Source organism: Ciconia boyciana, chromosome 1 (genome assembly GCF_034638445.1).
Source record: "Ciconia boyciana chromosome 1, ASM3463844v1, whole genome shotgun sequence".
NCBI classification, from domain to species: domain Eukaryota; kingdom Metazoa; phylum Chordata; class Aves; order Ciconiiformes; family Ciconiidae; genus Ciconia; species Ciconia boyciana.
This window is the reverse complement of record NC_132934.1, coordinates 152,504,526-152,530,292: the sequence shown is the minus strand read 5'-3', so window position 1 is coordinate 152,530,292 and position 25,767 is coordinate 152,504,526. Positions and strand designations below refer to the sequence as shown.

General features: G+C 36.2%; 1 protein-coding gene across 3 annotated transcripts; it reads left to right on the top strand.

Moving 5' to 3' along the window:
* On the top strand, positions 1–24,907 carry CDC16 (cell division cycle 16). 3 transcript variants are annotated; one of them, XM_072849820.1, is made up of 18 exons: positions 1–168; positions 2,385–2,439; positions 3,358–3,455; positions 3,972–4,010; positions 4,813–4,953; positions 6,898–7,057; positions 7,674–7,768; positions 8,412–8,545; positions 10,254–10,333; positions 11,920–11,969; positions 12,665–12,738; positions 15,054–15,179; positions 15,926–16,078; positions 16,690–16,753; positions 18,506–18,567; positions 20,712–20,847; positions 21,751–21,841; positions 22,982–24,906. In XM_072849820.1, the coding sequence occupies exons 1-18, from the start codon at positions 121–123 to the stop codon at positions 23,239–23,241; spliced, it is 1,866 nt and encodes a 621-aa protein (XP_072705921.1). In that variant the 5' UTR covers positions 1–120; the 3' UTR covers positions 23,242–24,906. The 3 variants fall into 3 exon arrangements, with proteins under 3 accessions (XP_072705921.1, XP_072705920.1, XP_072705922.1); XM_072849819.1 differs by having other exon boundaries at positions 22,976–24,904; XM_072849821.1 differs by lacking the exon at positions 15,926–16,078 and having other exon boundaries at positions 22,976–24,907.
* Positions 24,908–25,767: the final 860 nt, after the last annotated feature.

The following is a 25,767-nucleotide window of genomic DNA, read 5'->3' as shown; positions in this document are numbered from 1 at the left end:
GAGGGCGGGTTTGAGCGCGGCACCGCCGGGCGGGCGGCGGAGAGGCCAGCGGTCCCAGCGCGGCGGGCTTGGCGCCTGGGCCGCCCCCCTCCGCCTTTTACCCACAGACCGCGCGGGAGGATGAACCTGGAGCGGCTGAGGAAGCGGGTGCGGCAGTACATCGATCAGGTGAGGCGCGGGGGAAGCGACCGTTGGTGCGGGGTGGGGTTTGCTGGGGAAGGGGCGGTTGGCCCGCCGGCTTTCCCCCAGGGAGAGCCCCTCTCGGCCCGGCTCCTGGGCGGAGGGAGGCCCCGGGAGCGGGTGCAGCAGGTGCCAGCCCCTGTGGCCGGGGAGGGGGAGTTAATTTTGAAATAATGCCCCGTTTCCTCTGAAAAGGGAGGGAGCGCGGGTGGGAGAGGAGTGCGGCGGGCCGGAAGCGCCGCCTGTGCCGTCTCCGCTGGGAGCTGGGCCGCCTGTGCGGTCTCCGCTGGAGCGTGTGGCCTCCTAGTAGCCTGACGGGGGGATTTTCGTGGTTTCTTCCTCGTTTGGAGGAGGAGGGAAGCCTGCTGTGGGAGCGGTAGGGCTGCTGTGTAGTGAAGGCGTATTTGCAGGATCCCTCCCTCACGGGTTGTGCAAGTCGGGCCATGCTCGCCTCTGATTATAGGTGCCCATCGTACTCACCTGCGACGCTGCAGACTGCTATTAGAAGGGCAGGCTTGTTTTCATTTGTTGATGGATTCAGGAATTGTGTCGCTGCAGGGCAAACAAAAAAAACCCACACCACACACAGCAGGAAAAATGCATTAATAAATTAGATTATGTATAGCATGAAACTGCTCTGCTCTATTTCTAGTTCAAAGACTTCATACCGGCATCGCTACTGAGAGAAACTCATCATCCCTTCAGTTAGCACAAGCGTGTGTGTGTGGCCAGCAAGTCTGACCGAAAGATTGATTGGGGACCTAAGTTAATTTGATGGATTTTATTGTTTCGTTTTGCTGCACTCATTTGAGTTAAATTGGTTCACCAAGCTGCTTTGCTACGCAGCTGTATCGACACTTGTGCAGTTCTGAGGAAGGGGCATCAGGAGGAACATGGGACTGCTTCTTTGTGTAATATAGTCAGCTTATAGTACTGTACAACTGCTCAACAAAAGTCATATGGCGCCCTGTAGGCCTGGATTATGCCATTCTTTTGTGGTGTTGAGAGACTTATTTAAACCTCAGTTCTCGAAGACAGCTATTATACATGTGGGGTTTTGGTTCGGGTTTTTTGTTAGGGTTTTTTTGTGTGTTGGTTGGGTTTTTTTTCTGGGAGTGTAGATTGAAACCAAACTATTCTCTTGGCAAATTTGCTGGGCATTCTTAATCCCTATCAAGTAGGGGATGTGGGGATACAGAATAGAGGAGACCACTTAGGTCATGGAGTGTAGTGCTTTGTGAGGACAAGAATACCATCAATGTGCATTTCAGAAAAGTCTGCCAAACCTCTACTCCAAAAGCATAAAACAGTCTCTAAGATTGTAAACAAAATCCACAACTGTAATGTTGTGGGAAAGAGCAAAAGTGATCAAGGCTTTTCTAGTGTTGCAAGTGCTTGCGATGGCAGGATATCTGTTAAATGTCCAGCAGATCCTGGGAAGCATATTAAGCCTGATAGCATGGAGAAGGATAAAAAGGAAAAGCAGTAGCCCCTGCTGATCTTTTCAGAGAATAATCCCAGCCAAATTCTATGAGGTTTTGCCTAATATCCCAAATCTGATGGCACCCTTAGCTGAGTTAGTGGGATATACCTGCAAACTGCTTCCATCGGATCTCTAGTTGCCACCACTCTTCTCCATTTCACCCCCTTCTCCTGAAGTGGAGACTTAATGGTCAAACTGTGTATCCAAGGATAAGGGGAAATTCACATGGAGACTATGGTTTGTGTGACGTTAAAGCTTCTTAAATGGAGGATGAAAATTTCTTCATCAGAGATGGTGCTGCTGAAGTTTCCTGAAGTAATTTATATGTCCTTTTTTTTATACAGGATTCTCTTTCTTCTAAAATGTAGCATTTATTTTAACTGGAAGGAGGGGATTCTTGCTACTTTTTCAGTGATAGCAAATCAAGTAATCACCTATTGCCATACTTATGTAGCGCATGCCTTTTGGTTAAAGGGATTTGCATTTTATTGAAAATAAACGAACAACCCCACCTTGAATTACTTTTTGATATCTTTTAGAAGTTACAGTACTGGCCCTTTTAAACTGTTTTTTGAACTTATAAAGATCTCAAATGTGAATTGCCGTTCATTAGAGACTACATGCATGAGATATTAAATGTGAATGATGTACAATATATTTCAAAATAATCCAGTAAAGCTAACCCAAATAAATACTAATTATTTCTATCATGCTTTTACAGCAGCAGTATCAAAGTGCTCTGTTTTGGGCAGACAAAGTAGCTTCACTGTCTCATGGTAAGTAGTTGCTTTTTACATTGTTTTTGATTAACTTCTTTCTGATAGTGTTCTGTTTTTGTTTTGTTGTTTTCTTAAAGCTGTTTCGCTAAATGTTGAAGTTCTGAGTTTGGTGTAAGTGCTTTTCTGTGATCTCTGGAATACCATTTTTCTAAATAGAGTGGGGCCAATCTTCCTTCCCTTGTGAACTTCGTGTTAAAAATAATGTTTGGCCAAACCTTAAGGTTTTCCTACCTTAAGAGACAAAAAAAAAAGAATTAGCTACAAGAGACAACGGTGGTTTCCTACAGGATTCACTGCTGCTCTGGGTGACAAGTAGAATGCAGATTTACAGAGTGAGTTGATGCTGGTAGCTGATGTCTGCCTACAGCCATGGGCCATTTACACTTCCTAAAATGATTCTAGGGGCTTGATCCCACAAAAGCCTTGATTGCCAGTAAAGTAGGAGAGCACTAAGCTGTGCTTCTGCAATCATAACTTCGGGCTGCAGAAGTCTAATGCTTTCACTGTTGTTTGTTCCCACTGATCTTTTTTGAGAGGGACAATTCTGAATTGTTTTTTTCTGCCCTATGTCCAAGGGCAGGGTAACCTACAACTGCTATATTTTTTAGATCTGTATCACTGTAGTCTCTTTCTCATGACACTCCTCTAGTATGAGATTCTTTGTATTCACTGTCCAGTGCATTATCTGATGTCTTTAAAGTTAACCTCTGATTATTTTTTCATTTTAGTCTCACAGATAGATAAGTTGTTTTTGTGTACATATATATATATATATAAAATAAGACTTTGTAACTCAATAGCATGCTGGAATAGGGGAAAAATACTTTTCTAGTGAAGCAAAAGTGAATATTCTGTATGAAAGTGTTTAAAGATGTATTATAAATTAATTGTTTATAATTTGTTCTTTTATTTTAGAGGAACCACAGGATATCTACTGGTTGGCCCAATGTCTTTACCTAACAGCTCAGTATCATAGGGCAGCACATGCCCTTCGATCGCGTAAGCTGGATAAGGTAAGTCACTTTAGTCCAAGACTTACTACTGTTATTCCACTTTTAAAGCTCTGCTGCTAACCACAGTGACTTCTTCACCATCAGAGGATAAGGTTTACGGGAAAAGTGATTAAAAAAGCCTGCATGATGTAGTTTGTCTGAATCAAGTATACCCCTGTGTTCAGTTGGCCAGATTGAAACTCTTGTCCCCAGATAGGGTCACAGAAAAGAGAAGGGGTCCAAGGATGTAACTGCAGCAGGTATGGGAAGGTGGAGTGTCACTTCAGGTATAGATGTTTAAATTGTCCTTCCACTCTGCTAGTGAGTGGTGAAGGCAGGAGTGAAGCAAGTGTCCTTTCAGAGTTTAATAGCAGAGAAGGTATTACAGACTTAAGTAATTTTGGTCAAGAAGGATTTTTGGAGGTGAGAGGGATGAAGCAGCCATACACTGAAAAAGGAGAGAGTGAAATGGAGTCTAGCAGTGTAAGTAAACATGCTTTCTCTTTATAACTAATATGTATGAAACTTCTCTTTCAGTTATATGAAGCATGTCGCTACCTTGCAGCTAGATGTCACGTGAGTACATGTTTTAACCTCTATTGGAAATAAACCAAACTAAATAAAAGATGCATCTTGAGAAGATTAGATACCTGGCAGGCAATGCAGATGTCTATGTTCATTGGAATAACAGGTTTAAGTTTTGTGACAGTTGATTTCGTTCTTTAACCTTCAGTATGGTCACTGGAGTATCCATTGTGGTACTATTCTGAAAAAATCCAACCAACCTTTTTTTCCAGGAAAGAAAATACTCCTCTAATATTTTGTGGGGAAGGAATGCGAACCATTTGTGTCTCATGTCTTCTACATTTTTAATTGATTGGTTGTAGTCTGACCAGAGGAGATGTGATTTATGGTTGTGTAAATACAGTTAGCAGCTTTATACTTCTGTATAAATGTGACACATAAATATAAAATGCAGTGCTTTCACAGGAAAAACAGAATCAGTTGGTAGATTAAATACAGAAATTTGAAATAGAATAATGTGCTGCTTATAGAATAAAATAATTGTATTTTACTAAAACCTGTATTAACTATTTTTAGAAGCATATCTGCTTCTGTGATTGCATAATGCTGAATAATGGATTTTTCTGTAGGTGTTAATTTTTTTTGTGTGTGTATTATAGGTGACCAGTAAAATAGTTGGCTGTAATGGTAAAATGACATATGTCCAATAAGAATATGCATACCTGAAAAACCTGCTGATAAGCACTGGTTGTTACATCTGTGCCTTTGAAATGTGACACTGTGTTTATTGGTGCTTTATGTACAGATGTTTCAAATCCGAACCTTTTTTTTTTACATGCACATGTTTGGCTAGTATGCTGCAAAAGAACATCAACAGGCCCTGGATATTCTTGATATGGAAGAGCCAATCAACAAAAGACTTTTTGAAAAGTACTTGAAGGATGAAAGTGGATTGAAAGACTCTACCACAGACTGGGAGATGTCACAATCCTCTGTAAGTGACATTTTTTAAACAAGTATTTTTATAACTGAGGAGAAAAATGTGTGAAGTCAGAAAATGATTTTACAGCTGTATGAATCTGAAACTCTGTGTTTAAGCTTTCTGTTTTGGATAACATAATTTTTAAAAATGCCATTTCTCTAACACATGTGTTTGTTTCTCTAACACATGACAGAAGTCATGTGTTAGCTTGCCTGTATAAAAATAACTTGGTTTGCAAAAATGAAGAATGCTTTTCAACAACTTCCCATAAATTATTTGCAGACACTTTGCAGGAAGTTCATGATCTAGCATTGCTTTTTAGAGTCTTTTAGCTCTATGCTGCAATTTCAGTCTTGATAATGTAAACTAACACTTCTTTTAGTTGGGCTGCAGGTTCTGAGATAACAAAGCAAGTTTTCTTCTCCTCCAGATATTTTTAATGAAATATTTCCTTAATCACTCAAGTGGTGTTCTCAGTGGGACATTTTTTGATCACACTTGAAAATCATGTGATGTGAAGGTGAAGTTTTTGAAGCTCAGTGAAAAAATTCTGTATAGGCACACAGTTAAAAGGGGTCGATACCAGGTGTAGGCTGAAGAGTCTTTACTTTCGGAGTTATGAACTGAAGTTTATTAGCTGACACTACAGTGAAGGTGATTGACAGATGGCATTTTCCCTGTAAGACTGAAGTAGCAAAATGGATTAAATCATCGATGTGAACTGATTTCGAATGCTGGTATTAATGGGCTTAAAGGAGAAGTGGATTAGACTGAGTTATTGTGGTGCACCTTAATGGGAACATTTAAGCTACCACTGCAAGCAAAGGAAGAAGTCCTCAGCTTTGGCTGTTCATTCTTCCTCCCTGTTTCATGGTACTCTGTCCCAAGCGTTTGGGTGGCTGATTATTGAACTGAACTGGGAAACTATTTTGACTGAAAAATAACCCAGCCAAAAAACTCGACTTCCATCAGTCCTTACCTTCACAAATGCTTGTGATAATGTAGTTCACTAACGCGAGGAGGGGTTTGGTTTGCCAATGGAGAGAACTACTGAAGTGGATACTGCTACAAAAAATTTTAAATCAAACTCCTCTCTAGGAACGTAGCTTTTTCAAACCTAATTTGAGTAGCTTGCACAGACACTAGTTCCAGAGTAAGAATGACTGGTGTCTGAGCTGGTAACAACATTACCTCTTTAGCAGCCCTCTGGGGTTTATTAGTTGTTAATGCAGCTATACTGTTTCTAGTGTGCGGACTCCTGAGAGAGTTGGTCTGTCTGGTTAGTCTGCTTATATAGAAACGTAATGTGTTAACTTTCTCCAAGTAACTTGCTGACACTTGTGTTGCCTTCTGACTGAATTGAACACCCATTTATGGAGTTTTGAAAGAACATGTTAGTTATTAGACATCTTAGCACAACTTTAACTATGGTAATAATAATCTTTCACTACTTTCATTTCTGAAACACCTATGTTTTGGGTTGAAAAGAAGGATGTATTTTTCTGCTCAAAGTAGTTGAGTCCATTGATTTGGCCTTTTTCATCTCTACTGTGGTCATTCTTGTCTTGCATGAAATATGTGGTTTAATAGTCAGCAAAGAAGTGAATTGCTTTGGAAGTGACGATTTCCTTGTATTGACTATGAAGGGAATTTAGTATAAATTAGCTTACAACTCAGTATCAGAGAGCTGGATGTTGGCAGTAGAAAAGATAAGTAGAGGGAGGATAGAGTTTATTTCAAGCATGTGTTCGTTTGGCAGTAGATAACCTGACAGAGCATTACTTTGTTTTTTTAAGCTAGTAGAGACAATATTTTATTTAAAGACAGCACTAGAAAACCAGGTTCCATCATACATGAAATGCTTTTTACTTTTCAGGGAGCCCATTTGATTTGTGCTCAAAACCAAATTGCAAACATTGATTCAGTCTTTGACCTCCAGCCCTGCTTTTCCACCAGATCAAGAGCTCTATATGCCTTTTGCGAGGGAAGATCTATGATGCTTTGGATAATAGAACCCTAGCAACATACAGCTACAAAGAGGCCTTGAAGCTTGATGTTTACTGCTTTGAAGCATTTGATCTTTTAACATCGCACCATATGCTGACGGCACAAGAAGGTCTGGATAGCAATATTTCTCAAATACAAGTAAAATTTTGCTGCTTGCTCAGTATGCCTTTTTTCTGGATAAAAATTAGAGCAATACTACAAATAACAGATTTTAAAATTATAATCTGCTCAAATTTACATTTGAACTTTATTTTTCAGTCTTGCAGTGCTAAGAACTAAAAGAAACAAAGTAACCCAGGTGCCCTGTTTGTTAGCTCCGGAAGCTCCCATGCTCTTTGCCCAGCCTAAACAATGTTTTTCCTGTGTTCTTAACTTCACAGGCTTTGAATCCATGAAACCCTACTGGTGTTTGCTTACTTAGAGTAGGCATGGGTTAATATAGCATTCTGAGTGATAAAATTTTACAAGTAGAGTAAATAAAAATAGTGGTGTGTTATGTCATCTTTATTAAATTTTATTTAAAAGTGTAGAAGGAAAAACTAACAATTCAATCAATAATTTCCATAATTAGTAGTATTATCTGTTTTAATGTATCTGTATTATCATCCTTGTAGTTTCGGGATGAGCATCATAAAATTCTTTGCATCTCAGAGTTCTTAAAATGTTGGATCTTGCTATTTCTTCTGTAATATGACCCCTTCAATTTTTTTTTTTAATTCACATAGAAAAAGAACTTCTTGAATCTCTACCTCTTAGTAGACAATGTACAGAAGAAGAACAAGAATTGCTTCACTTTTTATTTGAGAATAAATTGAAAAAGGTAAACCCCAAAACTGAGCAAAAAGCTGGAGAATTGATTGAAAGGCTTGACTTCAGGTGTAAATTTTCTTGGATTCCATTTATTCTGAACATTGGAATAAATAAGGGCTTTGTAGTTTTCGTTATTTTAAAATTTATGACACAGTAGATATCACTTTATGGGGGTAGTATAATAGTTTTGTGTAAACTTATTTTCTGGTGTGGTGACAACTTGAAATTCTGATTATTTTTTTAGCTTTATTTCTTGAGAAACTTCTAGGTGGGGAAAAAGAAAGTTAATAATGTAGGCAAAATGTCAGTTACCTGAAAATACTAGGATAGAACAACATTATTCCAGACTATTTTTTCCAAAGATAATGTGAGAGCTCTGAAAGCCACCTATATATTGCTCAGTATTCATTTCTACAGCCTACACTTAAGATATTGATGCTGGCAAGCATCTTTTGTGTTCTAAATGAGCTTTTAAGTACATTATAAAGAACAGTTTTACCAAATACATGTTTTATGGATGTTCAGTTTAAAACTAAGAATTTTAAGAAGCTTAATGCTTCTTAAATATTCTTTTAGAACTAAAAATATTAATACTTATACCCTCTGATTTTAGATTGGTTGTGGTTTCACATGTTGTTTCTTTTGTCTTTCAGTATAATAAACCCAGTGAAACACTGATTCCTGAATCAGTAGATGGTCTTCAGGAAAACCTGGATGTGGTAGTATCCTTAGCTGAAAGACATTATTATAACTGTGATTTCAAAATGTGTTACAAGCTTACTTCGGTGTAAGTATACATAGCAACTTTGAGGGTTTTTTCTCATGCAGTGTAGTATAATAATTATGCCTGGACTTACAGCAAATTTCATTGTTCAATGGATTGACATACATAACAATTTGATACAAAGTTTCAGGTATTTAAAATGTGTAGTTTTTGTCTGGCAAGACGCATTATTTTTATGATATGTACCAGAAGTATCCAAAGCAAAGCTCCAGTTAATCAGCACTGTGCTGTACTTCTCTTCATCCATCCTCTTCCGTACTCTGGTACCTTCAGTTTTGTGTGTTCTCTACCTACTTCTTGTTTGGCCTTCAGAATGAACAGGTTTGGATCAGTTGGTTAGTTAGGATGTATGATTTCTCTGGCTGATTAAAAGTTATGTTAATTTTGATGTGCAAAGTATTGTGTCTCAGTTGTTACATAGCCCAGGAATACACTGCTGCTCGGTTGTCAGATGGGTCAGAACAACAACATGGATTGCTTCTCAACTACTGTAAATCTGAACATGTGGTTGTGGAGCTATTTTTTCTGCTGGCCTGACAACTACCTTTTTAAGAAAACTGTATTTTTGTGTATGTACTGCATAGTCTCAGAATATTAGTAGTATAAAATAGAAGGGGTTTTGTTTCCTTTTCTTATAGTACAGCTTTTTCTTAGCTGAAGCAAGCCATCACTATGTAGAATATCCCATGGAGCCCAGTACAGGCAAGATTTTTGGGAAGGCTGTAGAGAATGCTGACAGGGTGAATTTAAACATCTGAGTAAAATCATGATCCTGTTGAAATAAATTACTCCAATTAAGTCAATAAAATTATACTATCGCATCTTTGTTTCTGAAACTTAATTGCCACACCTTGTCTGCCAGAAAGTGGCAGAAGTAAATGTCTCCTAAGGAGGAGACTATCACAGATGCTAGAGTTTGGAAATGAGAGTCTGAGAAGTCCATATAACTTCAAAGTTTTAGACTCCCTTCAAGAGAGCATTTAATATACTTGTTTATATGTTCTTTTATACTTTTCATTTGAAATATTTTTGAACTATTTAAAAATGTCAACTAAACTTTTAACTATTTCACGGTGTACTTCTCAGAGAATGGAGTCATAATGTTGTACTTCTGATTTAAGACATTCTGTGAATAGATTTAAATACATCTTCTTTTTCTCTGCTTAGTTTACCAAATGCCAATGCTTACAAAGAGGACACATGCCTACAAGCCATGTCCTGCATGCAGTCTGTTGTCTGAGACCATCTTCTGTTTCTAAATGCCACAGGAAATAAAAATTTTAAACTGAGCTAAATATGTTTCCTAAGGCATACGTCTTAGTGTTAAGCTCAGAAAGTTGAGGACTATTGCTTGAAAGTTGCTGTCAAATGTATGGAAAAGATGAACAGAAATGTTGTTGCTTGCTGTTTGCTGGTTAAATTTGAAGTGACCTGTAAACAAATGTACATTCTATTCTGTTTTTCTAATTGTATATTCAGCTTGCCAGAATTTTCTGTTATCTTCTTCTGTCAAGCTAAATTAATAGTTATTTTTTCTGGTCTTAAGATAGCCTTTATTATGCTGTTAATAGTTATTTTTAGTCACAAATAGTTTTCCAGTGCCTGAAGAGGTAATTAACTGGAACATTACACACTATAAAAGCAGCTTGCTTATTAGACATTAAAATTTTTGAAATGTGCATTCCAGATTTCTTTTTTTTTTTTTTTTTAGAGTGATGGAAAAAGATCCTTTCCATGCAAACTGTTTACCTGTGCATATAGGGACACTTGTGGAGCTTAATAAAGCAAATGGTAAGAAACACATTTAATGAGTCATAAGAAGATCATAGAGCTTCAATTTTAAAAAAGAATTAAGGATGCCAAGAAATCCCCTTATATACTGTTTAAAAAATTACATATATTCTTCCTCCTACCTGCAGGTTCAAGAAAACAGTGTTAACTGGAAAAGAAGGGAGTTTCAGAGCTGACAGCGGGGCTGGGGCAGGGGGAAGTATTTATGCAAAGAGTCTTTATTCATTCATGATCATGAGTGTCACTATCTTTTAACCACTGGGCTATGTAGCCAGAAAGTTAGTGAGCTACACTGCTTCATTTCTGTTTTGAGGTGATCTTCGTAGAGTATCTAGGTGTACTCTTGCTGCTCAACAACAAAATAAAATATATTAATTTAAACTAGAAAGAACTTTTCAGCAGTGTGTATGCTTAGGTGGGCATGCTTTTTCCACATTAGAAAAAATTCTGGACTCTCCTTGCCTTTGCTGTTGTGAAGGCCTCTTTTTAATTCAAACAAGTTAATAATCATGCAGCACCTTTGTTGGAATTACAAAATAGCTTACTTGCAGTTGGGATGGCTTTTTCTCATTTAAGACTGCATATAAACATCCAAATCAAGTGAAGAGCTTGAATGTCTTTAAAACCAATTGGAAAATAGAATAAGGAGCTCATATGATTTGCAGTCTCTCAAAGGATGGTGCATTGTATGTACACAAATAGGTCATTAGGTGTACTAGTACTTCTCAATGTTTAGTAAATATATTTTTCAGTTACTTGACAGTTAACTACATCTGAAAATGTGGCCAGTACTCTGATTTTTCTTCTAAGTCTCCTTAAGAAGCATTTTGTAAATAAGTTGGTATTTTGTAAGCCAGTTTTCATATTTGATTTTTCTGAAGCCAAGAATTGATGCAAAGTACTCCAGGACAAACTCATCAATTTAAGAGCACTGTACTCTGAAGAAATAGAAATTTTATGTACTGTAATGCTATTTGTTTTGAAATTGCATAGGCAATAGAATTGTTATCCTGTATCTGATTACTTCTGCTGTTATTACAAAATCTGTAGTAAGTTATTCTAATAACTAGAATTATTATTTTTATTAGAAAAGTAATCACTTAGAGTTATTCCAAATAATATAGTAATTTATTTGCTTTTGCCCTATTTTCAACATATTAATGAACAGGACTCTACTTTGAAATTGATCTAGCCAGTATCTTATACCTTTTAGATGTAGGAAGTTCAATAGTGTTTTACCTTGACAAGATACATTCAAGTATAATACTACAGGCATTTATTTTAATGTATGCTAATGACCTAAGTTGTTGCAGAATTCTTAAGGGATGGGATGTATAGCTGCTTATTTATGTGCTATGAAGACTTATGGCTTGGTGGTTTAGGTTTTGGTTGTTTTTTTTTAGTTAATTGCAAAACTGAATTTATTTTGAGGCAGTTTGAAGCATTACCACTAAACAGAAAACATTTATGTTTAGAAATTTTGTATAGAAATTTTAGATATTTTGTATAGAAAGCCAAAGGGCTTGAAACATCTTAATGTTTCAGCACGTTTTAATTTTCTTCTCTTGTTTCTTCCCACTATTTAGAGCTTTTCTATCTTTCTCACAAACTGGTGGACTTGTACCCAAATAATCCTGTAAGTCGTTCTAAGCCTTCATTACCAGGTAGTTTTTTCTAGGTGAAAATATGTAAAAGTTGTAATGTAATAGTCAGTTTGAGCAACAGGGTTCAAAATCTGTTTCTGGATGGAGCTACTAAACATGGTTCGCTGCTTTTATTTTCTAAGCATTGTAATTTTCTTTACCAAGGTTCTTTTTTTAAAACAAAGTACCTGTAAAATATATTCAATGTGAGGCATTCACTTTGAACAATAATTTAAAACAAATGCTACAGTAATAAACGTATATGCCTCTCTGGGCAACCTTTTCCAATGTTTTATCACCTTCATAGTGCAAATTGTTTTCCTTTTACTCAGTCTGAATTTCCCATGTTGCAACTTGTACCCATTGCCTCCCATCCTATCACTGCACCTCTGAGAAGAGCCTGGCTCTGTCTTCTGTATTCCCTACCATTAGGTAATTGAAGACAGCAATAAGCTTTCCACTTAGCGCTCTCTTCATCAGGCTGAACTAACCCAGTTAGAGACATACATGCCAGCAGTTCTAGCTTGTTTGTAATATCAAATAATTTGAAAAGCTGACTGATTTCAGTGAAAATGTTCCTAACTTCTCTAATGAAATCTGTTCCTCTGTTTTACATCACCTATGGTGAAGTTTCACTAAAATCAGCGTGATATATCTAACAATATTCTTTTTTGATTTTAATGTGCAGGTGTCATGGTTTGCAGTAGGATGCTACTATCTCATGGTTGGCCACAAAAATGAACATGCCAGAAGATATCTCAGGTAAAATTTTTTTTTCCCAGTTTTCCTTAGTGAATCTGTTGCTCACTTGCTAACTAAATACTTAATGTTCAAGATTGTTTGTAAGCTCATGAAGTAAGCAGAAGCCTCGGTAAACTGGTTACTACCAAAATATTCCTTTTGTTGACACCCTTTTTTTGGTATAGCAATTTAGACCTCAACCTTCTAGATACTTTAAAAAAAGACAGACTTTTGTGGAATCTCTTTTGGCAGTCACCCTCCCGTTATGGGCAGGTGTAGTCCCTGCGTTCGCTCTTGCTGCCAAGCTAACTACAACTAGGTCATCAAGCCTCAGTACTTAGCTTAAGGACACTCAGACATTCTCCCAGGTTCAGGTTTCATATCTTAAAGGGAAGAGTTAGATAGACAATTCTGACATATTGGCTGTGTCTAGTTCTTTCTTTGCACAAGCGACTTTGGACTTTTTAGGTTGGTCAGTCAGTCCAGTGCTCTTTCCTGTTGGTCTTCTGTATGTCTATTGATTATCAGAACTGGGGAGCAGGACCTTGCTGTGAAGTAGGGCGTTTGTTTTGGTGCTGCATGCTTAAACTGAGAAGGCTTAAATCAACTTGTAAGGCTTTCATTTTTCTTCTCGAGACCTTTATGGACAATATATGTAAAGATGGGTTAGTAATTTAGACTGTTCAAATGCCTGGTTATTATGAGTAAACTATTTAAATTCCTGACATGTACCAGTGTGAAATTCTTCAGGAAACTGTCCTGAGTGACATAGGTGGGTTTGGTGGTGAAATAAAGAACATCTTTATTAAATCTGCAAGCATCCCTAGCCAGGAAGGGTCTATAGATGTGTTGGGGGCGGGGGGGAATCAGAATTCAGGGTGGTTCTGGTAAAGAGGAAAAAAGGTCTGGTAAAAGTGAAATAGTAACAAGATGCCCCAATTGGTTGGAGAGGAATGACAGTGTACAACTACAAGGCTAGGGACAACTGTGGGCTAGGCAGTAGTTTTTAGAAAAGGATCTGGAGATACCATGGATAAAAACACAAGCTCCTGTATCATTGTTTTGGAGTCACAGGACATCATGCTGGAGCATGCTGAACAGGGTAGAAGGCACAGCTGGGCAGTGCCCAGTAGCGTGTAAGGGAATTATCCTTCTGGCTGCTCCAGAAGGAGCTATCTACATCCTTCAGATCTTGCAAAAGAGCTTACCTCATCTCAGCACCAATGAGGAAAACAACATTTGTGATAGAACATAATCCATCTTTTCTAACAACAACAAAACTGTATTGTAATGTGTCGCTGCGGACAAATTAACATGTGTGGAGAACTCAAGACGGATGTGAGACATTTGAATTGAATTCAAGAGAAGGCACTAAACAAGCATTCTGGAGAAGGTGGCCAATGAGGAAAGTTTTTGAAGGGATTGAAGCTGTCTAGGATGTAGGGTGGGAAGATGCAGATGTTCGAATATGTGAAGTTTTGTCCCAGGAGACAGTGAACAAACTGTTCTCTAGCATCTGTGATGAGAAATAATGAGTTTAACTGTGACAACAGTTAGATTAAATGTTAGGAAAAAATGAAGTGTTTAAGGGTAGTTAAGCAATAGAATAGATTACTTGTGGAACATGTAGGATCTCCATGTCAGAAGCTTTTAAGAAAAGATTGGGCACATCTGTCATGAGCTGTTTGGTTATCAATGCCTTTGCCTTCAGACTGAGAAAATAACCTACAGAGCTTTCTGATGTTCCTGTCAAGTCCATCTTTCTGTAAAGACTCCAGATTGCAGTCTTCAGCTCAGGACTTGAGTGACATTTTGTATACTTCTCTGATGCATGGCAGCTGTCTGATGTGACAAATATGCTTGTCTTCATTAAGGCTAGTACAATTATATGGCAAAATTTCAACAGACAGTTCAACCTCAGCGTTCATTTGGTATTTTCATATCCTGCTTGTGAAACTTACATATGCTAGAATATATTTATTTTGAAATGTATAGCTAGAATTTTGTACTACTTAATGAGTCACTATTAACGTTGTCTGTATTTTGCCCAATTCACCTATTATATCATTGTTTATGTTCAGTAATATCAAATAATTCCTGCTGTCCATGAACAGCAACAGAAATAATACAATGAATTCTTGAAAAGGTGTGATACTTTTAAGTGCTAAATAGTTTGTTGAACTTTTAAAATTAACTTTGTTTACCACTGGTCATTACAGAAGATTATCGTGATAGTTACCTAACCATGTGGCATAGCATTGCTATGTAAGTAGTCATCTGAAGCAGATGAAATTTAATTTCAGATGTGTTTGCTTGTGACATGCTCTTGTTTTCAGCAAAGCTACTACACTTGAGAGAACCTACGGACCTGCATGGATAGCATATGGACATTCATTTGCAGTTGAGAGTGAGCATGACCAAGCAATGGCCGCGTACTTCACAGCTGCGCAGCTCATGAAAGGGTATGTCAAAAATATCATATTCAGAAAAATTAAAATTAATCCATAAATAGTGTAGAATATTGACCTATATCCCTTTAAACAGTAGGAATACATTTGCAACAATTACCTGGTAGAGAACAAAGGAGAAAAAAACCCAAATAATTTCATCATCTGCACTTAGCTGCATTATTTGTGATTACTGTTGTGATTTTGTAAGTTCTAAAGTCAAGATTTATATTTAGGTAATCTACGTTCTACCTGAAAGTTTTCTGAAATTTGTGAATCATGTTTGTCATACCAGCTCATAAACTGCTGTATAGTAATATCTTGAACAGCTGTTTCATGCTGTGGAGAAGGTTGTAAAATGAGTAGTGGACTAATCATGTCATATTGCATATAAAACTATTGTATTTGATTGTAGTTATTGGTAAATGTAATCCCTTTAATTATTACTTCTTCCATATTCCATTTGTAAATGAGATGTATGAAGGAAACTAGGAAAAAAAACCCCTCAGAACTAACTTAAGCACTGATAAAAATGCATGTGATCCCAGAGCAGGTTACAATTACTTATTGAAGTTCAAATTCTTGTCAATAACTAAGAAAAATGTAAAGTCTTTTAAACTGCCCCTTAGGAGTGCATTTAAATCAGCTTTTACTTGGATGTACACAAACATACACAAACACAGTTGGCATTTCATAGTTTGCGATGCCGTTCCTGATAAGTGCATGTTTGTGCTTTTGTGGTTTGTTGTTTTTTTTTTTAGGTGTCATTTGCCAATGCTCTATATTGGACTGGAATATGGTTTGACCAACAACTCAAAGTTAGCCGAAAGGTTTTTCAGCCAAGCTTTAAGCATTGCACCTGAAGATCCTTTTGTTATGCATGAAGTTGGAGTGGTTGCATTTCAAAACGGAGAGTAAGCTTGCAAAATAGGAGTAAATACAGTCTTAAACATAGATTATCCTGAAGTGTAATGTGCCAATATAGCTACTAATTACTTACATTGAACTATAGTTTCTTTTGGTTATAGTTTAGATGGTGTTTACCCTAAACTCTTGCTTTCTACATTGTTCTTCATTGTTTAATATTGAACAAGGAAACCGCTTAATGTTTGAGGAACATGCAGAGATCAATTATTATCTTGTGTGTGCCTGCCATTGGGTAGTCACATGCCTTGAAAAGGCATCTGTCTGCACACACAGGTGCACACATGCTATAAAATTTTGTACTACAAAACATTTTGTCAGCTCAGGAGGTTCCAAATATATTCTGAAAAAAACTAACAGATACAAGAACTGTTTAGTTGAATATTCTTGGTTTGCTTCTGATTTTTTAACTTTGTCTTGTTAGCTCTTAGAAGCACACGCAAAATATAGGCAAACATAAATTACTGCTTTTTACATCTAATTTCACTCATATGATGAAATAATGTCAAAGAACTGTTCCTTGTAATACCATTTTCTCATACTGCTACTGAAAAGTCTTCGCTAATTCACTTTTCTTTCCCCCCACCCCCTCAATTCTTAGCTGGAAAACTGCAGAAAAGTGGTTTCTTGATGCGCTGGAAAAAATCAAAGCTATTGGAAATGAGGTATTTTTCCTAATAACATGCACAACCATAAATTTGTAAAACTCTAGGAAATTCTGTAATATCTTGTGACAAAATACACTGTGCTTATTTTAAGATAGAAGCAATGCAATATAAATTTGACTTCAAAACTTGGGCCATCTACTTGTAATTGAGTATGTTGGGTTTTTAGATGAGAATCACCACACATTATCTTCAGTGCTACAGGAAAAGGCAAAAAGTATGTTTCTATATTAAATTAAAAGAAAATAAGCGTTGACTGGAGAGTGGAATCCAGGTCTCATTCTCAGTCCTGGGTCTTAGTAGACCGGTGGTTCCTGACCGGAGGGTGGAACTGGGTATACATGTGAAGGTGGTTTCTCCCACCTTAAGTGTTAGCCATGTCTTGAATGACTTCCACTTTTGTTTGGACATAATCCTATAGGTATGGATTTGTTTTCTTTCTACTAGATAGAACCACTGTATGGGAATGGGTCCAGGGATGCTTAACTAACTTCCTGACAGTAATAAAAATAATCACTGGCAAAAAGTTTGTCAGGAAATGTGCTCGTAGTTCAGGCGCTTTTGTGAATCAAAAATCGGCCATTACAACCCTGATTCCTCAAACGCTGGAACACACAAATGAGTTTGTACCTATTGGTAGTACCATTTATTTTATTTGTGTGTTGTCATCTTGTGTAAAGAAATACATTGTACTAGAGTAACTTAAGATGCCTTAATGAAAGCCATACCACCTTGTGACAGGCTTCTTGTGAATTTCAAGATAGGTTTTCTTAATTTTTAGCTTGAATTTAGTTAATGAGGACACCACCTCATGGTATTATAACTGTTAACAAAGCATCTCCTATCAAGACAATGAAATTGCTTCTAGAGCACAATAAACCTTCTATAAAGTGGAAAGCACTGAAAAAAACTATAATCTTCATGTGGACAAGGCACACATTTACTAAAGCAAACTGCACAGATACTAATTTATATGCTCACCAATATATAAATAGGGTTGTTCAGTTTTAGTTGAAGCTGTATTGTTGTTCATGCGAATGCTACAAACTTTGTAGATCAGGCTTAAATTTACACATATGCCTAAATTCTTTTCTATGGCATTTTTCTTGTTTATTGAGAAGTACTAAGTATCAACATCTCTATAAACACACAACTGGAAATTTAGAATTAGAGTGGGAAACACCTAAAATAACTAGAGATACAGAGATACTCTTACATTGTTATAAATCGCAAATTCATAATGCAATCAAGTCCAAATGATTAATAATTTCAGCAAAAATTTTTAAGGATTTTGTTGGCTCAGATTGTCTTCTGTGTGCCTTGTAAATGAGGTAATTTATTTAAAGCAGATGAAGTTAGACTACGGAGAAGACAGTAAAAAGACCTTCAGTATTTATGATTCTTTTACAAACACCTAATTTGGGGGTCTTCAGTGCTCCTAGGCTGAGAGGCTTGATGTGATTTTTAGTTAAGTAGAAGACAAAATTTGTTTGGTTTGCATCCAAGTTTTATCATCACTGACCCTTTAAAGAAATTTAATTGGGTTTGGGGAATGGAAAAATAGAAAAATTAGTTGTTAAATCATTTGAGCTTAAATATGTGTTTTGAAAAGAATGGAAAATGCTTGTGATATTTTTCTTGGTCATGAATGAATTGCCTTGTTCATTTGTATGTTTTGTTTTTTTTAAAGTAGACAAAATTCAGTTACAATCGGTAAGCTGCAGTTATTTAAATTGTTGCATTATTTTGCAGGTAACAGTTGATAAGTGGGAGCCTTTATTGAACAACTTGGGACATGTCTGCAGAAAACTCAAGTAAGCAGAGAGTACTGAATCTACATTTATCTGGAATACTACACAAATGTGTTTTCTTTAGGCCTACTTCTCATTTATATCAAGCCTATGTACCACATGAGAGCAGTGTAGAAGCACTTTATAAGATGCCCTAAATCAGCTTGTGAACGTAAATACATTAATCACCCCTTATATCCAGTTTACTACACACCAGTTAAAGTCCTTAATGTGAAAGCCTTTCCTTAACTATTGGTTCTTATTAGATAGAAATTTGGTTGTAGGCTTTTAGATCCTTGTATGGGTGTGAATTCTAACTGGCTACTGTCCCAGTCCTGACATACTTGAATATGTCCACTGATTTAATTAACATAAAGGTGGTTTTGTGCTGATTAATTGCTTGGATCAGAGCTTGTGTGTTTGGTTGTTTTTGTTTTCGTTGTTTTTTCATTGAAGTTAAATATTCAGTGACATTAACACAGTAATAAAGTATTACTTTATGGGTTTTTGAGAACAGAACTATTTCACATTTCATTTCATATTTCCGTTCTAGGAAGAGAAAAAGAAAGTGCAAAGTACATATGCAAGCTTTAACAGTTTTAACATAGAGAAATGTTTTCTCATTAATTACCTTAATCTGATTTTAACCAGTGTTTTCTTTTGTTTAATGAGTACCATATTTTTTTTTTAGTGTCATGGTTTTAATTGTCCAATTGGTGTATACTGTAATTTTTGTTTCAAAGCTGCTAATGAGAATGTGATTATGGTAGATATAAGTTGTACTTCTGCTTTGGCTTTGGTAGTAATTGCTTTGTGCTTGAATTGCCAATTAGTCTTCATTTTCATTACAAAATACGGATGTATAATAGTTACCCCTTCTGCCAAGATCAAACAAAAGGCATTGCTTCTGGAATCTATTCATGAGTATAATTGCAGGTTTTTTTCAAATACTTGTTTCAGTTATAATTCCTTTTGTCTCTTTTTAATTTCTATGATAAGTTAGTGACTGCTTACATCACGCTTACGACAACTTGCATTGTATTATTTGTTCAGGTTCAGAAAGCCAACCTAATGTATTTCTACATCCTTGTAAACCATCTTTCAAGAAAATCAAGTTGAGAATTTAGGCAGCTGTACATACGCTTTGAAAACTGAAAAAATTCTGTAATAACTAATTTACTAGTGTTTGTAATTCATGATACTGCTATTACAAAAAAACTTACTGGATATATGTCTACTCACTAGCATTATGTGGTTGAAATTTGAAAGCAGCATATTAAAATACAGTGGTAGTTAATTGGATAGGTAAATGCTAGGAGTGAAAATAAAATTCAAATCGTGAAAGTTTTGCGCAGCAAGCAAACAGTTGCATAATTTTTCTGCCTTAATTGTTACTTAATGCCTTCTAACAACTTCATGTGTTGCTGTTTGCATCATTTCATTGTAACTACAGGCATTAAAATTTCTTCTGAATAGACAATTGCTACTTTATTTTTAACAACTTGGTACTAGGATGTCAAATGTGACAATTTAATTTCTCAGAGTAATGCCATGATGTACATTTGATCCTTGTTTTATAAAATAACAAATGCAGTAAGCAGTCTAATTAACGGATAATTTTCAAAGGAAGGGTGGCTGGTATTTGAACGAAATTATGGATATATGTAAACCTTTTCTGACAGAGAAGGTAGCAAAATGGAAGTGATAAAAGTACCAGTGTATGTAGTGCTTAAGGGTTGTGCAGTTTCTGCCCAGAGAGCTTTTCTCACTTTGAACAATGAGTGATTTAGTCTTGTATTGCTCCTTTGCTCCCCTGGGGAGGAAAATGAAAGATACAGAAAGAAAGCTAATGTTACAATGAGCAGCATTAAACATCTAAAGCAATTTACCATATCAAATTGCTAAGATCACCTCCAAATGGGGCCTAGCTGTAGGCAGCTGTTGTGCTACATAAGGGGAACAATGATTCCTCAATTACATTGAGGAAGAAAATTGTCAATATCCATGAGTCTTTTGTGCATTCTACTACGTTCAGAGTATGAAGCAATAACTTTTAAGTTCTTGCAGGATTGCGTGCTACTGAGCTAAGGAAAATACCGATGTAATGCTATAAAAACACCTTTCACCCTGAAGCTTACTAATAGATCTTCTGTATGTAACCCTAACAGGAAATATGAAGAAGCACTGGAATACCATCGCCAGGCTCTAGTACTGATTCCTCAAAATGCTTCTACTTACTCTGCCATTGGCTACATACACAGTCTAATGGGCAATTTTGAAAGCGCAATCGACTATTTTCATACGGTATGTAACTGGCTTAAATTAAAGTGCTGGTCACAGATTCTGTTATTTACTGTTTCATTCTGTTTTGGTTTTGGAACAGAGAACCAGCATGTTATCCAGCCTCCAAATTAATGTTTATTTTATAATCTTAAAATTTTTTGAAAAGCCTTCCTAAATTTGCTATGGATTCGGTAAAAAATGGCCACTTTGAAAAACTTAGTGGTTGAATCCTTCTTGGTTATAAATTAAGTTAATTTCATAGTGTCATATACATTTTATGTATATAAACTTCTCCTACAGCTGAAATGATTTAAAATACTCCCTGACCTATGCCTTGAAGTGGAAATTTTACAGTAACATACGCTATTTTCTGTTGTCTCAGATTTATCTTTATTATATTATACTTGTATATTATTATTGCAGGACAGTTTTGGTGATCTCACATTTTCATAGAGTAACAGTGAATTTTCCTCAGTTGAATTTTCAGCATTCAAGTTGATTGGCTTGAATTTAGCTGCAGTTCTATTTATGTAGAAGCTTGTATTACATACATTTAGTTGTAATTACTTTAAGCATGTCTAATCTATTTCGCTAGAGATTGTAGCTTAGCTATACAAAATTAACTTCCTCACAGGTTTTATAATCATTACTTTAGTAGTATGTTATACTTCATGATTTGTGAATGATTCTCTGTCTGTATACATATCGTTTTCTGGTTTTTGTTTTTGTGCTTTGCTTGCTTACTACTTCAGCCAGTTCACATGACAATATTATTTTGGTTGTGCAATGTTTTGCTTTTACAGTGAACACTATGCTCATAGCATTGTTGAGCAACAAAACAACAAACTCAGAACCATCGTGGACTTAAGATGTAAATGGTTTTATTTGCTACTGAATACTTTTTACTGTTTTTTTTTTTAATAGGCCCTTGGTCTTAGGAGGGATGACACATTTTCAGTCACGATGCTTGGACATTGCATAGAAATGTATATTGGTGATTCTGAAGCCTACATTGGTAAGACTTTCACTTTTGTGACTCTTAAAGTCGAGTCCTTTGAGAGGAGTCTTTATTCTTACATCAAGAAGGACTGTCTACCATTACTTAGTTAACTTACAAAGTAGAGTATGTTTTTGTTTGGGTTTTTTGTTGTGTTTTTGTTTTTTAAATGGGTCAGAACTTACCAGCAATTGGAGATGACCACTGGTTTTTGTAAGCGTCATGACAGTAAACTCTTACCAGTATAAAGAAAGGAAACACTTTGCCATTGGAAGTGGTGATGGTTTCTTTTATACAAAATATTGATTTGTGGCAGCTTAGAAACCAAAGGGAACGGAGAAAAAATAAAATAGAAATATGGAGTTAGAAAATCAGAGGACTTGATTTCAGCTAATGCTGCTATAGAGAGATATGGGGAAGGCATTTTCACCATGTCAAAACTCCATTCTGTGGAGACAGGATAAATTCTTCTGCTTCCAAAAATAGAGCTTTACATATGGTTAAAAAAAAAAAGCTTCATAACAGTAATACATTACATTGCCACAGTTTGAAATATTCTATGAAAGCTTTCTGCCCCCAAAAAAACCTTTATAGCGACATATTTCTGCTTCATTGAACCTACTGATTTAACTGTAATGAACATAGTTGATGTCCTGTCAAGCATGTTAATGAGGCTGAAGCCAGTAAAAGCCATCTGTGTGCTCTATCGCTTTTCCTGCAGATTTTTCGCACAATTGAAGCAGATGTTTCTTCTCAATATTGTCTTGCTCCATATGTAGTCACTTAACACATCTGGAAGAGCTGTGCAGCTGTGTGATATGCATTAATGCAAACCATGCTGTGTGTAACTTAAACAACAAAAAAAGCCTCTTAGAGAACTGGGAAGGGAATTGGCAATTACTTCTAATAACAGACTTTTGAATCTGAGTTGTACTTGTTATATTGTGCTTATCTTTTTTTTTTTTTTTTTTTAAAAAGGGGGCTGCTGTATTTTTTCAGAACAACTCTATTCAACTTCAGTCATTAAACAGCAAGAGCTCCCTGTCAGTCTGAAAGCAGAGAATCATAGTAGTTTCTGGATGATAGTTTCTTTGAGATGCATTTTTGAGAGTGTTCACTTGGAATAAACTAATGGTTTGACTGTTTTCCTAGGAACAGAGATCAAAGACAAATTAAGATGTTATGACTTTGATGTACACACAATGAAGACATTAAAGAACATAATTTCACCTCCCTGGGATTTCAGAGAATTCGACATAGAAAGACAAACTCTGGATGAAAGTGGCATAGTAACGTTAGAGACATCACATCAAAGGAAAAGTACAGATACCAGTCGCCCATTGGAAGAAACATTTGAGATTGAAATGAATGAAAGTGATATGATGTTAGAAACATCAATGTCAGACCATAGTACGTGACCATAAATGCTGGTAGACAGCTCCTTTTGTCTAAGTGTAATATGTTTGTTTTAGCATTTTTGTTATGGTGTTATACTTTCAAGAATTTGCTATTTTTATATGAATTCAAACTACTACTCTGTACTTAACACCAGAGAAATAATGCTTGCCTTAAGGATGATTAAAAAGTATACATGATGGACTATTTCTACAAAATTAATCATACATGATGAAGTAAATAAATTCACTTTTTTTTTAAACTGTTTACTGATCTATGTGTCTGCCATCAGTAAGACTGTGAAGGTTTAAAAATAGTACTTAATGTGGAACCGTTAACAATGTTGTTAAATTGAATAGCCAGTCTAATATAGTATTATTGTGGCTTCTGTGTTTTCATCCTGTCTGTGAGGAATGCTTTCTTAGTAAATAGACCAAAAAAAAATCCATGAAGTTTTATATTTACTACTCTATAAATATGTATTCCTTTAAGGAGCAATTTCAGTGTTTTTCCATCATTTGACTCTAATTTGGTATACATTAAATTGATGACAAAGCATGTTACTTTGTTATACTTTCTCCTAGTTATTAATTTCAGTTCTTCATCATTATTCTGTATTGTATTACTGAAAGATCGTTTAAGAACTGTTTTTGGTAAGCTGATTAGCCAACGAACTTGAATAGCGTAAACATTAAGATAAATCAGCCTTACCTGCAGTTAGCATTACAATAAAGTCATAAGCCACAGTGTAGTACTGTAGGGACCACAGTTGTGCTCTTTACACATAGTTGTTTTGTCAGTGCAAAAGATTAACTAGGTGGTACGCATACACAGTTTTTACAAGTCTCTAAAGTGTGGTATTTTTAAATGTCATTGGTTCACTGAAAAATGAAGTAAAGCATATGCCTCTGAAACAGCAGCAGTGATTTGTCCATCCACTAAACAGGACAGGTCTGTTTGCCTTCTTAGCATGAATGTTGAACTTATTTTGTGTAAATTTTTCCCTTCTCTTCTTGCCTTTTCCACATATGTCACTGTGGGGGCTTAAAATTAAAAACTTAATGCTACAAGCTGTCATAATATTTTCTTCTGTGACTTCCAGCTAAGATTTGGCATTGAATGTTTAGAATAGATTTCCTGAAGTTTAGCGGTCCGGACTTCAGTGTGAAGTACTTCAGAACTCAAGAATTAGCAATTTTTCTGTAGAGAAAGATTTTTTCATTAAATACAAAAAAGATTTTTGTTTTGGCAAACTAAAATCATTGGTCTAAAATGTAATTTCTACACTCTATCTCAGTACATTTGTGTTAACGTTTAAACATGTATTTTCAGTTATGCTTTTAGCATAAAACATATATGTTTGGTTATTGTGATATAATTTTCATCCACTTTATTGGGGCAAAGTATAAAAAAACCTGACATATTACTGCAATTCATGAAATATTTGCTATACCTTTTTTTGGCACTTTATGTAACTAAGAGGAGACAAGGGGTAAATCCAAGTACCTGTCTTGAAACCTTGCTGTCGTTTTTGCTTTCCCGCAGTCCATCTTTCTTGATTAATGGTCCTTTTAACTTTAAGACAGACAATGTTTACTTTTAATTTTGCCAATTAATGGGTATCAAAGGATGGGCTGATACTGTAAATGTTTGAGTGATTTTTTTTTTTATTTTTGTATAGAGTTTTGCGTAAACTGGAAAATATAAACTACTACTTCTCATCCCACGACAGCTGTCTCATGGCTCATGGAGTTCTCAGCAGCCAGGTTCTGAATCCTAAGGAATATGCACTTAGTAGAGACCACTACTTGGAAGAAATTGATAGGTGGGAAGGCCTTCGTTTATCTGAGGATTCTCATTAGCCCATCTGAGATACCTGCTAGTGAATCAAAATACTAATTTTCCCTTTTCCTCTGTTTTGCCACCTTATTTGCTTGCTGTGCTGCTGCTCAGACAGATTTTTTTGCTGTGACTGATTATGTCTTCATTCTTTGTCTCTTTTCCTGATAGTGCTCTCATGAATCCCCATCTGGATCAGGGAGACTTAATTGCCTCCATGTGGGCCACATACATAGTTTGAATCCAGGGTATTGGCTGTTTTCCCCATGTCTGTTAATTACTGAACATGAATGACACACCTGCACTTTAAAGTTCACGGGTATTGAGTGAGGAAAGGCTAGGGGAAGAGTCTGTGTTTTAACAGCAATTGCACACACTCTCACTGTTGAAATGTGATTGGGTCCAGGAGATCCCCTTGCTTTATGAACACCAGCACAGTATTGCAGAGAAGTCTGGTTCTGTCCCAGTGACAGTGGGAATTGTTCTGTGGCTCCACAGAGGGAATTACGGATGCCCAAGTTACTATTCCGTGTGTTAGAACATACGGATTGGAGTATGTGTCCAGTGCAGAATTCAATACCAATTCCGTATTTTCTTAGACATTAGAAAGTAAGGTGAACGAAAATGTTTTACTTCCTAGTTCTAAAGTACTTTACCCAAAGTTGCACGTTCTCCTGGAAAACATGGGATGAGTCTTAAGTGGAAAAGTC